Raw genomic sequence first — 13707 nt, forward strand, 5'->3', positions numbered from 1 at the left:
ATTTCATTCTGAAGGCAAAAACTCAATGGATTGGACAGAACAAATAACGTCATTAAATAAGAAGTTAACAGTTCAAAATAAAGCCTCAACTATGATGAACATTTTTCAACACTTAAAAATGGCAGACATTTTTTATTATCAAGACGGATACAACTTTTTAACAGTCTTCATCTTCTTATCTTGTGTGGTTGTGCTGGCAATGAGTATATATTAAACACTGAACAACTACATTTAAACAAAATACATGCTTTTCACTGTCACGTCTTAATGTGTTAAATTAAGACTAAAAATAGTTGATTCAACAAGCATCTACAATCCAAATGAATTGGAATTTTAGCAAAACAATCAGAGCTGAGTTTCGCGGTTTCTACGCCTGCAGGCTGTTTGTGGTACTGCAACTAGAAGTTCCTCGCAATAATAATATCTTTTAAGTATTCTAGAAATCATTTATCTCTCTGCTCTTATTTCAAACGCAGGGGTTTGGTTGCACTAACTAGTATAATTGAATCAGGGAAGTTTACACTGAGTCATTTAGTTCAATGACAATCATCGACAACAGTCAGCTTACCATCTCTTGGAAAAATATGCAAATGGTTTAACAAGATGTATGAAAGAGAAAATAAAAGAAATGATGGTAGTTAAAGTGGAAGAAGGTATTTTAAGTACAGAAGCTTTAACATGGTGTCTGTGATAGCGGAGGTGATGTCAGAGCGTACTTCCTGTTTACTGTGAGCCGTGTGAGCTCTGGCTTCCCTGCTGTCCAGAGTAATTCCCATATTGACCGTCGTACTGGTTCCACTGGTTCTGATTCTGATAATACTGCTGCCACTGCTGTGCATAATGGAGAAAAACATAACGCATTAATTAAAGAACAACTTTTACTGCTTCTACATATTAATCTTTTTGAATATAGTCTTGCATTTCAATCATCTGATCTAATGAAAAATAAGAAAAATGACAAAATGTGTTTAAATGTTACAGGACCAAAAAAGATTATACAACACATTCAAGGAATATTTAGAAATAAAGTAAACACTATCAACAGCTGTGGCATGCAGACAATTATAAACAGTAATTCAGTTATATATTTAGACTTAAAATCTAAGTCAGAAGGTTTAAAAGTAGAACGCTTGCATTCTTGCTGCTCAAGATTATTCAATAAAAGGTTTGACCAGTAAATTTTCCATTTCTGATGGAACTACTTTTCTAGGTCGATGAAATTGCCTTTGTAATTAATGCAGGTGCATTTTATGGAACTAACTCGCCACTATGTAAACACAGACTGTTTGTTATATCACATTATTATTACTGTATGTAACTTCCTAGTTTAATCATAGGGAAACCAAGCCAAGCTTTTTTTTTGAGTCAAAAGATTTGCTACAACAGACAAGCTTGGTGATCAATTCCATATCATCAGACTCCAGCTTGTTCAAATACTGTTTAAATGTGGTCATATTTATAAAATAATAACTATAAATACATTAGAGGGAACCGGAATAAGTGGGTAAATACAGAAAGAAAAAAAGAAAAAGAAAGTTGTTCAGTATTGTCTGATGTTTTTTAAAGATGATTATGCTAGTATATATTATTATAGTATATATAAATCTGAGGCAAGGACTTTAAAACTTATTGACAAATGTAATAACCTTAAAAAATCTAAAATCGTATTTTTTTAATTGAAAATACAACAAAAATGGGAAAAACATGACAGAAAGTAGAGGAAAAATGAATGGACAAAAAAAAAAAAATAAATCAACATAAAATGAACATAAAATATGTACAAACATATTCAACAACCTTACGATATATATTACTTAACAGTAATGATAATAATAATAAAATAATGATAAACAGTTGTAACATTAGTATAGTACAGACACATTTCTTGTAAAACTAATTGGTTGTAATGTAATATTTTTCAGTAATTTTGGTTAGTGTGTGAAAAAGTATGTAAGCTGAAGCATTACTGGTAATAATAATAATAGAAGAAAAAAGATGTAAATAGATAAATAAATAATAATGATAAAGATATTAAAGTCTGAATCCAAGAATGTTTAGTGTAAGAAAAATAATAACTGAAACATTCATTACTAGGGTAGTAATGAGTTATTTTAAAGGCTTATTTTTCTTCATTACAAAATCAAAATTTGTTGTGCACTGCCCATACATTCTGAAAATTAAAATTTGGGCCGAGTGCTGACTATCTGCCGCAAGCTTTAGTAATTGAGTCCTTATTACCATTAATAAAATTTCTCAGAAATGAATTCATTCATTTATATCCACAACATTAACCCCATGTAAAGATAGTTGATGGATATATTCCTATTTTGTAAAATGTTACCAAGAAAAGCAGATGAGAAGCTTTCAAAACCGTTATCAGAACAAAAGTAGTTTTTAATCATAGAACATTCCTTGTAACTCGCCTGTTGATACTGCTGATTGTAGTTCTGCTGGTTATATGATTCTCCAGATCCTCGATTGTAATGGTCACCTTGCCCATAATCTGGGTAACGGTTGTAGTTATAGTCTTGGTTATAGTTACCCTGGTGGAAATCTTGATTGTAACCCTGATTATAGCTCTAAACGAAAGGTGGGAACAAAATGAAAACACATCTGATGAAGATAAAAGTCTTTCACAGATACTTGGCTGTGCACAGACTCACTTGGTTATATCCCTCTTTGTTATAGGAGCTATAGCGGTTGCTATTGTAGCTTCCTCCAGACTGATGGCTGCTGCTGTATCCATCTCGCCCGTCTCTGTGATTCCCTCGCCACTGGTTCTGATTATAACCTGACAAAAGCAGAGAGCAAGAGGACACCTCGAAAAACACTAATGACAGACTTTTTAATTAGTTGACACCCTAATAAGGTCAATTCACCTCCTCTGTTGCTTCCTCCAGGGCCTGTTCTCGACCCTCTGTGGTTGTCGTACAGCTGGAAGCTGCTTTCGCGTCTACGCTGTCCTCCGTTATCAAAGCGTTTCTCAGGTGGAGGACCAGCCTTCCGGCCCTCCTCATTGTACCACTTGATTAGCTTAATAGCCTCTTCTCTTTGCAGCTCAATAAAGGTCACTTCATCCAGAAAGTCTCCGACCTCTGGCAGCACAAAGTTGGCTTCAATGTCGGGGAAAGGGGAAAGAAGTGGGGACAGATCAAATCACCAAAAGACACTAAAAGAAAATGAATACAATTTTGAAATCACAAAATATTGCTAAAAGAAGATGGGGAAATGATGCAAGAAAGACACAATGAACACTACTGCAAACCAAATGCAACCTCAAAAACATGTTAGGGAAAAAGGGATATCTATTTACAGTAGTGGTCAAAATTATTTGAACTCTTATCTTTTGCTGTAGTGTGTTAGATGAAATATCAGTTTACATTTCCAAACATTCATTTGATTATTAATCCAGTCAGATTTTTGTGATCGCACAAGGAGTCTGACAACAGTCACTGGTCCACACAGAGATCTGATCTCATCATCATCATTCAGTCTGTCTGTCTGAAGAACATGAAGAAACAGAACAAACTGAGACAGACTCAATCCAGAAGAACTGTGTCAACGTCTCAAAGATGCTTCAAAAGACCTACCTGTAAAGCTCTTTTGTAAGAATGCTGTAAAATGAGGATGCTGTCAAAATGTCTTTATCACTTAACTTCTATTTACTAAATTAAATCAACATGTGGTGCGGGGGTTGCCAGGTTTTTACAACAAAACCTGCTCAATTGCTGCTCAAAACTAGCCCAATCGAGGGGTTCTGGGGGATAAAATACACGTTATATGGCTGCCCACTGCTCCGGGTGTGTGTTCACGGTGTGTGTGTGTTCACTGCTCTGTGTGTGCACTTTGGATGGGTTAAAAACAGAGCACGAATTCTGAGTATGGGTCACCATACTTGGCCGTTTGTCACGTCACTTTCACATTTGGCAGGGCTCCCGGGTAAAATTAGCATCTCAAGGGCTAAATAATCACACCATTGATGTAGCTTCAACCCGCGGACATGAAAAACAACCCGCCGCTACAGTGTTAAAATAGCCCTATTCCGCTGGAAAACCGTGGACTTGGCAACACTGATTTGGGGTGACCATCCTTTGTGTTTAAAGCAGCTTTTACCCTCGGTGTACTTGCACATAGTTTTTCCAAGTAGCTTTGCAGGAAAGTTTCTTGAAGCATTTTGGTGACACTGCCACAAATTTTCCTGTTTCTTTACATCATTCGAGACGGACTAGGTGATAATGAGATAAGGAGCCAGTTGCAAAATCATGTAACTTTATGTCATTGAATTTTACAAATTATCAGCAGTTTTAATGTCAGAGTATAGCACTTGCTATTGTCAGACTCCTTGTGCAAACTAAAATCTTTCTGAATTATTACAGTTAATGGCAAAATGAATGTATGTAAATGTAAACTGATATTTCCTACTGACACTACAGCAAAAGATCAAAGTAACTTTTCAGTCTTTTTTAGCTGGTGAAAATACTAGAGTTCTAATAATTTTGGCCACCACTGTATTGTGACTGAAAGGTATTAGTATGAATTCTTATTTTTTATGATAATGCACTTGCTTGGTTTGCAGCATCTCATGTATCATTAAGACACATCCAATCAAACTGAGGACAGAGTTCCTAGATATAAAACTGTTAGTAGTATGTGCTTTAAAGTTTAATTACAAACCAAAAAGCAAAAGTGAAAGAAATGTTATGTGTCTGATTTCTATAGTTTTCCATAGCAGCGCTCCTACCTTTCATTTCTAAAACAGCATGATCAGGCACATCCTTCCCTTCCTCGTGAGTTTGCTTAAACATTCGCTCTTTTAAATCCTCGTCCGTGGGACAAATTACTATAGCCTTGCGCTGAAACCCTTCAAAAGGACGCATTTTCCGTCTCTGGGCTGATCCATATACATTTGTCTAGCAAAAGTGAAAAGAAAGAAGTAAAAGCTGTTCATTATTGTTACCTTTGAGTGGCTTTGCTTTTATCCGGATGAAATCTGGAACCCTGCAATGAAGTGAGAGTGGTTTTTCCTTTCTTTACCTGTACCTACTGTTGAACCTTTACAAGACCTCACACTTACCTTACACAGGTGTTTTTCAGGACATAACAAAACATTGCTGAGTTTTCCATGTCCATGGGAACCCGGAAAGTTGTCTAGCTCATGCACAATAACCAGTTTAACTGCAAATTCAGTTCAACACAATAACTACACTTCTTAAACTGTAATGCAAATAAATGTCACCTATACAAACAAAATATTTCAAATAAGAGTTAAGAAAAACATTTGCCCATTCTAAAAGGGTCTCCTTCACTTACCTTGACTCTTTGTGGTGCTTCAGATCTATAGACAGACATACATCAGTTACCTGAGAACACTCATAGACTCCATAGTTTGAGACATGCAACTCTACCTACCTTACATCCAGCTATGCCATGAAAAGCCAAGAAGCACACAACAACAACCCACAGGATAATGGAGGTCTACTTAAAACCAAATCTATTTCTTTTAGAATTAGTACAGCAACAAAATGTGCTTTCTTACTCACCGGGCTGAGATTACTTGTCTCTCAACATCTTATTACAATCTTGGACTACCAGTTCATTATCAGAGAGGCTCACAGAAAAATTCAATGTAATCGGAAATGCAAGATAATGCAAATGCTAATATGTTTGACATTAATGACTTTTCTGACACTGCAATATACAACATTCGATCAAAAGCTGCTTCTTCTACTCAATCATATTGTAGCCTCCTGAAAGATAAATAAATAGCAAATTAGAAGAAAAACGGCAGTGGTCATTCACAGTTGTCTTCACTGGGAATCATAGGAATGTGTTTGGAGTACCTGATCCAAGATGTAGTTCCGTCTCTTGTGGGAAGCAATCTGGATCATTTGGTTCAGGCACTGAGTGGCCCGCTGAATAAGGATGTCCCAGCGCCCAGAATAGTTTCGCTGGCGACGCAATCCCATCACCTAAGACCATAAACCATAAAAAGATCATAAATGTTTTTTATTAAAGCAATATCCACTCATGTTAAAAAGAAATTGGGGTCTGTAAGATTTTTTTATATTTATATATTTCTTTAAATAAGTCTTATGTTCACCATGTATTTGACCAAAAATAAATGAAAAACAATAATACTGTGAAATATTATTAAAGTTTAAAATAACTTTTCTATTTTAACATGTAATAATAAGTCAAAAAGCATTTATTAAAGCGGTATTAAAACCGAAATCTTTTGTAGCATTATAAATGTTTTCACTGTCACTTTAGAACAATTCAGTGCATCCTTGCTGAATAAAACTTTTTTTCAAAAACAATAACAACAAAAATCTTACTGAGCCTAAACATTTGAAGAGTAAAATGTATATTTTATACAATTATTTACATTACAAATTTATACACAAAGTAAAAATCTGTTCCATTTGACTGCACTTGTTTTAAGCCCCAAGAACATGATTTCTTTACAATTGTGGACCATAAAACTCATTTAAACCTGCTGATCCTACCTTCATTTTCTCCATGATAGCATTTGTGCCCAGGATGTTATATTTCTTCTCTGGGTTCATCTCTGCATGCTTTGTGGCCCATGTGGTTTTACCACAAGCAGGAAGACCAACCATCATCAGTATCTACACACAAAAGTGATATTCCCTGGACTGCACACATTTATTTGAGACAAGATATACTACCATTCAAAAGTTTAGGGGACCTATGTCGCTACTGTAAGATTTTGCCAAAAATGTCAAATAAGACAACACTGGTCTTAAAGATTTTACATAAAACTTCACTGGTAAAGCAATGGGAAACAAAATCGAATTCCCACACTAACTGTATGAAGCTAATAAATCAGGAGAATTTACCTCACAATCAGATTTGCTGGTGGGACCAACAGTTCCTCTGACCCTGTTCTCTAAGTTGACGGCCCCAATCAAAGTGTAGCCATCTTGCAAAGGAAAGAAAGGTTCTGCTCGCTGGCCAAAGTTAAACTCAACAGAGCAGTTCTTCACAAGAACATGAGGATACAGTGCACGACCTGCCAGTTCTTCTTTAGATACGTGAAATGCCACATCAAGCCACTTCCCGTTCTTTGAGAAAGCTATTTCCACTTGCTCATGACTGTCAAAATCCTGCAAAAGACAAATATGAAACTATACTTACCTCAACTTCTTAATTTAGGTAGTTTCACGTTTGTTATTTTGGTTTTCTTTCATTATTCGCTCAATTCCAAAACCTAGTAAGCTGGTTGAATGGGGTGTCATGTTGTTAACTTAGCAACATGCTAATGCTAAACTCAATTAGTATCTGTTTGTGCCAGGGCCGGCCCAGGCTCTGTTGGTGCTCTAGGCAAGATTTTAGATTTCTGCCCCCCACCCCCCTTAATATAAAATAACATAACATACATACTGATAAGTAATAACATAATTAATTAGTAAATAAATTGTGCTAATAAATAAATGCAGATGTTTTAGAGGTATTTTATGAGTGAATCTGTTAAAATACCCTATTGAAGAGACAATGAGCTACTCCTACAACTACGTCTAGAGTGACAAGTACTTATTACAACACAGGGCAATATAGGCAATATGAAATGCCTAAAATAGTCTAACTAACATTTTAGAAATGATACTTTAAGAGCAAATAAATGGCAAAACTATTTTAAGTGAATGTGCCATGCATAATTAATTCATTATGATAATGTGATTTAATGATGCAGAAAGTGTTTCCATTAGTCCAACATGGCATGTTGTCAAATCTAATTTTTCGTTGATGTCTATTTTATTTTATTCTAATATTATTTTAATCAGTTCAATGATCAATCAGTACTAAAATTATGTTAACTGTCAGAAATTATTTTGCATAATATATGTGTATAGGAGTGCACAATGTCACAAGGGGGCGCACTTCCAAAAAAAAAAAAAAAAGAAAAAAAAAAAACCCTTTCCTGTGGCGTCCCCCAGTCATTTTGTGCCCTGGGCAACTGTCTATGTCGCCTGTGCCACGGGCCGGCCCTTATTTCTGCAACACCTGAAACTACGGCCTATGTAGTCCATTCCAAATCAGTCACTTATAAAGTGATAGATAAGATAATGACCACAAGGGATGTTCAGATTTAATGTTGCTTGGCAAATTTCATAGGAGAAAGAAAGTGCTCGATGATGAATGATACCAAAAAACAACAACGATTAAATAAACATAAGAATAGTCCTCACAACATAGCATCCAATGACATCACTTTCACCGAATTTCTCTCTGTAATCTTCAAATTTGCAACAGGTAGACTTTTTTCCTGTTCCGCCATACCCATAAGAGAACGCCTCCTCTCCTGAAACAAAGTAATTCCTTACATAAGAACCTTGAAAGAACATTTCTATAAACAACCCAATGCGAGTGTACTTGTGATTCCTCACCAAGCTGTGTGCTGCAGGAATCCAGAGACCACCCGACTCTCACCACGTGAGGGTCAGGCTCACTGCCGGGAAGATGCTTGACTGGTATATACTCCATAACCTGAGGACAAAAACCAAGATTATGTAAACTATAAAGTTGATTTGAAAGTTAAAAGGATAGTTCAGCCAAAAATACAAAATCTAAAATCCTGTCATTGGAATCACTCACCCTCATATTGTTCCAAACCCATAAGATCTTTGTTTACCTTCAGAACACAAATTTAAGATATTTTTTATGAAATCAGAAAACTTCCTGACCTGAAAATTACAGTTGAACCACTGATGTCACATGGACTATTTTAACAATGTCCTTACTATGTTTCTGGGCCTTGAACGTGTCAGTTGCATTGATGTCTACTGAGGGTCAAAAAGCTCTCGGATTTCATCAAAAATATTTTAATTTGTGTTTCGAAGATAAATTAAGTTCTTACGGGTTTGGAATTACATGATGGTGAGTAAATAATGACAACATTTTAATTTATATTATTCATTTTACAACATTATCCTTAGAAACAACTGATCAAAACTCCATATTTCAAAAGTGTGGGGTAAGTAAGATTGGAAAGAAATTCATACTTTTATTCATCGAGGACAGATTAAATTGAGCAAATTTGACATTTAAGACATTTATAATGTTACAAAATATTTGTATTTTGAATTAATGTTCTTTCTGTTTATTAAAGAATCCTAAGATAGTATCACAGTTTACACAAAATACACTGGCTTCGATCTTATCATGGTCATGACGATATGAAATGATGGGTCTTCCAGGCAAAAAGTGTAGTTGTTAAAACATATTTAAACTTCTTATTCTAACATAAAAGGTATTTAATGATGTTTTTTGGACCATTATGCTTTGGCACAGTACCTGACTGTCAAACTAAATAGAACCGAAAGCACAATATGGTTTAATTCCTTCATCAAGTCTGTTCACGGCACGTTTCAAAAGATGTTTCATTTCGTTCAGGCAATCAGCTGTTTTCAGCGCGTCAGATCGACTCAGTTCACGGGGAATGCAGTGAAGTCGTTTAGCACGTGTTTGGAAATTACATCAGTGACACTGAAAACTGAATAATGGCTGCTAAAATATTGGCTTTGCCATCTAAGGAATAAACTCAGGGCAGCACAATTAATCAAATTTTCTAATCGCGATTACAGTTATGGATGCCACAATTACATAATCGTTCAAAGTGGCAATTAATCGTTCAAAGTCAAAGTTATGTTATTCTGCACGTTTAAGATGTTTTTTTCTTTCTACATGTTATCTTAAAGATTGTTTTAGTATAACATTGTGATACCATTGATACACACACACACACACACACACACACACACACACACACACATATATATATATATATATATATAATTTAAGGAAGAAACCAATCCGATATTTTACATTTGAGGCTTAAAGGAGTTATATGATGTGATTTAAATTTTTTCTTTCTCTTTGGAGTGTTACAAGCTCTTGGTGCATGAAGAAGATCTGTTAAGTTGCAAAGACTAAAGTCTCAAATCCAAAGAGATATTCTTTATAAAAGTTAAGACTTTGTCACACCCTCTAAAATGGCTCATCCAAACACGCCCCCACATGTCTATGTCACTATGTGGAAATACTTTATAATGCTGCCCAAAGGCGGCGTGGTTTCAGTAACCGCAGTTAGTGTAGAAGCAGCCATGTCAGGGAGATGTGTGTTTCTAGGTGAAAGCAAAGGCACTTTATTTGGCTTTCCAAAAGTAAATGCATTTAGGAATCTTTAAGATTACTTACAACAGAACAGCAACACATTTTATGTACAAACGTTTCGTGATTTCTGACTTTGCTACAACAATCTGGCACTTCTGACTTAGCTACTGTAAGTATATTTTGTTATTAGTTTAAGGATTCACTATTGAAATGTGTTTTGTGTGTCGTGTGTGTGAGTGAGAGAGAGAGACAGGGTCACACAGTGGAGTCAGCTGTCTTAACCGTCCGTGGCTTGTGTACTGTGCAAACACATACGAGCTTCATCACGGTGTCTGGCACTCCGCTCGGTTCCCCTTTCAGGCTTGAATTGACTTAACTGTCTTTAAATTTATTTTGAAAGATGGAGATGGAAAGGGGCGTTACATTTCCAACGAGTGCGGTGTTTAGCCAATCACAATGCACTTGGTCAGTTGGCCAATCTGAGCAGACTGTGCTTGTCAGAAGAAAGGACTTTGTAGAAAACTACGTGTTTGAGAGAGGCCGGGCATAGAGGACCTACAATAATATACAGTAATTGAAAAATTATGTGTTTTTTGAACATTAAAGCATGTCTACATATTCTATTACACAAAATAATGATCTTTAAAAAGGCATCATATGACCCCTTCAATACTATATAAAAGCACTAAGTGTTTTTCAGTTAGTGTTTTCAGCTTGTTCCATCATTCAATGTAAATTGTGATATTCGTAATAAATAATCTCATTACAATTTCAAGGGAATAATCGACACCTTAAATTTTTGACAATCAACTACACTTTAAAATATCCGAAAATAGAAAGCAGTTATTTTAAATTGTAATAATATTTCACAATATTACTATTTTAAACAAATGAATAAAGACTTGCTAAGCCGGAGAATATAAACATTAAAAAAGTATTATCGACCTCAGATTTTTTGAAAGGTAATGTACATTACCTTCAGCTCATAGCACACGCGTCCCTTGTTTACACCATACGTAGCTCGTGCTCCAGACCACAGGTAAGCAAACCCCTCAGTGGTTAAAGGACAGCCGCTGCAACGGTCCCGAGAGACTTTGAAGTGCAAGTCACAGTTATCTGTCAAGGTTTACAGAGAAAATTCCATTATTATTACTATTACAGAGATATTATAAATCATAATTACACAAAACAAGCCCTCACACATACAAGTGTCAATGACCACAAGCATGCCATCAAAGTCTTCCTCATCCTCTTCAGCAGATGGCAGAGGTGAGCGGGACCTGTGATAAAACATAGAAAATCACTATGTAAATCTAACAGGACTTGTTAGTGTGCATTAATTCAAAATGCTAATGGTGATATAAGATTAAAACAAAAGCACTGGTAAATTCACCTCCTGTCTTCACGGTGTTCATGATAGCTGAAACCCTGGCTCTCATCATAGCGCCTCTTGTGGCCATAGTGAGCATGTCTGTCCCGTTCAGTCTTGATCTCTGCATTCTGCTGGCTCTCCAGATCTTCCCATTCACTGCCAGGAGCGGGTCGCTGCTGTCCTTGGTGCTCCGTCTTTATCTCATCCTCATTTTTCACATTTACTGGTGCCACTTCATGTTTTGTTAAAGAATAAATATTCAATATAAAGCAGAGGTTCTCAACCAAGGGGGCAAGCTATGCCACAGCAAACTCACAAAGGGATACTGTGTTGCCTTCCGTTTACTTGTATATATATTTGTGAAAACTATTAGGAAATAAAATGTGAAAAATCGGACTCCCTGCTCTCTAAGAATCTTAGAAATCTACATCATTTTGTCTGACTAGAAAATAACTCGTTTACAATGAACAAGCATCGGGTCACAAAATCCAAAACTGCTGATGAAATGCATTCAAACCCACAAATGCCACTTGCAGTCTTACCCTTTTTGCAGATTGTCTCGACGGTTGCCTGTTGTACATTCACATTCTCTGGTTTATTTTCATCTTTAGAGACTTCAGAAACACTGGGGTCTATATAAGAGCCCTCTTTCTCAGCAGCCATCTGCCCTTGGTCAGAACCCTCAGCATTCCCAGCCTCTGCAACACCTGTCACAGCCAAATGAGATCACAAATGTTTCGGCTGAGTGCGTGTTCATTTTCATTAGTCAAAGCATGCATCAAATGATCTTCATGCATGCAGACTCGACTACCTGCTTCTGTCTCATCATCACTGCAGGTGGGTTCGTTTTCAGCCTCCAGAGCCGCCTGCAGCCGCTCCACCAGATCCACTCTGAAGCCTCGGGTGTCCAGCCCACGCTTCTGCAACTCCTCTTTCAGCTCATTCACTTTCAGTTTCTTCACATCCACACTCATCGTGCATGACATTGCGAGAAGCTCCCGCTCCTAAACCTGGCCAAATGAACAACAGTTGTGTCAAAACATCATTATACAAATATCCACATGTGTGTAAGCTGATTTTTAGCATCTGTCTAAACTGGTCACTAGCTGTCGGCTTCAAAAACCAGCTTAACAACCTTATTGCTGATCCAAGCTGGCCTCACAAAATGACCAGCTCAGACTTGCTAGAAACCAGTTAGCATGTTTCAGACCACTTTAGGATCATGTAATTGCTGGTTTAAGATATGGTCTATCAGCTTTAATCGGTTAATAACCAGTTAGGACCTACTAATGACAAGGTTAGGCCAGATAGAAACCAGCTAACGTATCATTTTCCTTAACACAGCTACCAGTTTAAACCGACAGGGTGGGACATTTACCCAGCTAATTTGATAAATAATGTGCATACACATGTTGTGTAGTGAATGGGTTGGCAAACAGGCACATCTACTGTAATTCTATAAATGCATTTCACATAATGATGTGATATAATGAGAAATGACCCATGCACACGTCTGCTTTGTCAAGCTATGAATTATGTGAAGCTAGCGAGGTAATGTTAACTCAAATTGACGTGCATTTCTCTAATGCAAATACTGAAATGTCGGTTAAAAAAGTGTCAAGAGCTTACCATAGCACAAGCTCTTGATTAGCTGAAGGAAAGTGTTTGAGTAAACAAGGACAATTGGCGCAGACTTCAGTAAAGACCAGCAGGAGACATACTGTATGTTGTCCAAAGTGTTTCTGAGTGCTGCCACCCACTGGACTCCTCTGGAACATACTGAGAGTTCAGTCACGATGCATTCATTCATTTACTATTCACTTCATCATCGAGCCCAGTCAATGTACTGTATTGTCTACTAATGTTACTCTTTTTAAATCTGATTATACACAATAAAATATAATTCAAACTAAAGTGTCTTGACTAAAGCACATTAGGGATTCTTTATGAAGTCCAAGAAACATTACATTATCAAGGTTTCCCCAAGCAGGGGTTTGTGAAGGACGTGCAAGGGATTTGTGAACTGATGAAAAGCTCTCTTACACACACATGTAGAGAGAGAGAGAGAGAGAGAGAGAGAGAGAGAGAGAGAGAGAGAGAGAACAAACGAGCATTGTACAAACATGATTACATATATCCAAACATGTCAGGGGTATATAGAAAGAAAGAAAAAATGTGTTAGTCATAGTTTGTGTATTATT

At 36.5% G+C, this 13707-nt stretch overlaps 1 protein-coding gene across 2 annotated transcripts; it reads right to left on the reverse strand.

Annotated features, from left to right (window-relative positions):
• Positions 1 to 97: 97 nt before the first annotated feature.
• On the reverse strand, positions 98 to 13266 carry hnrnpul1 (heterogeneous nuclear ribonucleoprotein U-like 1). 2 transcript variants are annotated; one of them, XM_026287634.1, is made up of 16 exons: positions 13136 to 13266; positions 12318 to 12516; positions 12049 to 12213; positions 11528 to 11738; positions 11341 to 11414; positions 11111 to 11250; positions 8409 to 8508; positions 8211 to 8323; positions 6861 to 7127; positions 6507 to 6629; positions 5841 to 5969; positions 4742 to 4910; positions 2880 to 3113; positions 2664 to 2791; positions 2424 to 2579; positions 98 to 828 (listed from the first exon to the last, which is right to left on the reverse strand). In XM_026287634.1, the coding sequence occupies exons 2-16, from the start codon at positions 12490 to 12492 to the stop codon at positions 724 to 726; spliced, it is 2289 nt and encodes a 762-aa protein (XP_026143419.1). In that variant the 5' UTR covers positions 12493 to 12516; positions 13136 to 13266; the 3' UTR covers positions 98 to 723. The 2 variants fall into 2 exon arrangements, with proteins under 2 accessions (XP_026143419.1, XP_026143418.1); XM_026287633.1 differs by having other exon boundaries at positions 98 to 831.
• Between the last annotated feature and the right edge of the window lie 441 nt (positions 13267 to 13707).

Source organism: Carassius auratus, chromosome 18 (genome assembly GCF_003368295.1).
Source record: "Carassius auratus strain Wakin chromosome 18, ASM336829v1, whole genome shotgun sequence".
Lineage (NCBI taxonomy): Eukaryota > Metazoa > Chordata > Actinopteri > Cypriniformes > Cyprinidae > Carassius > Carassius auratus.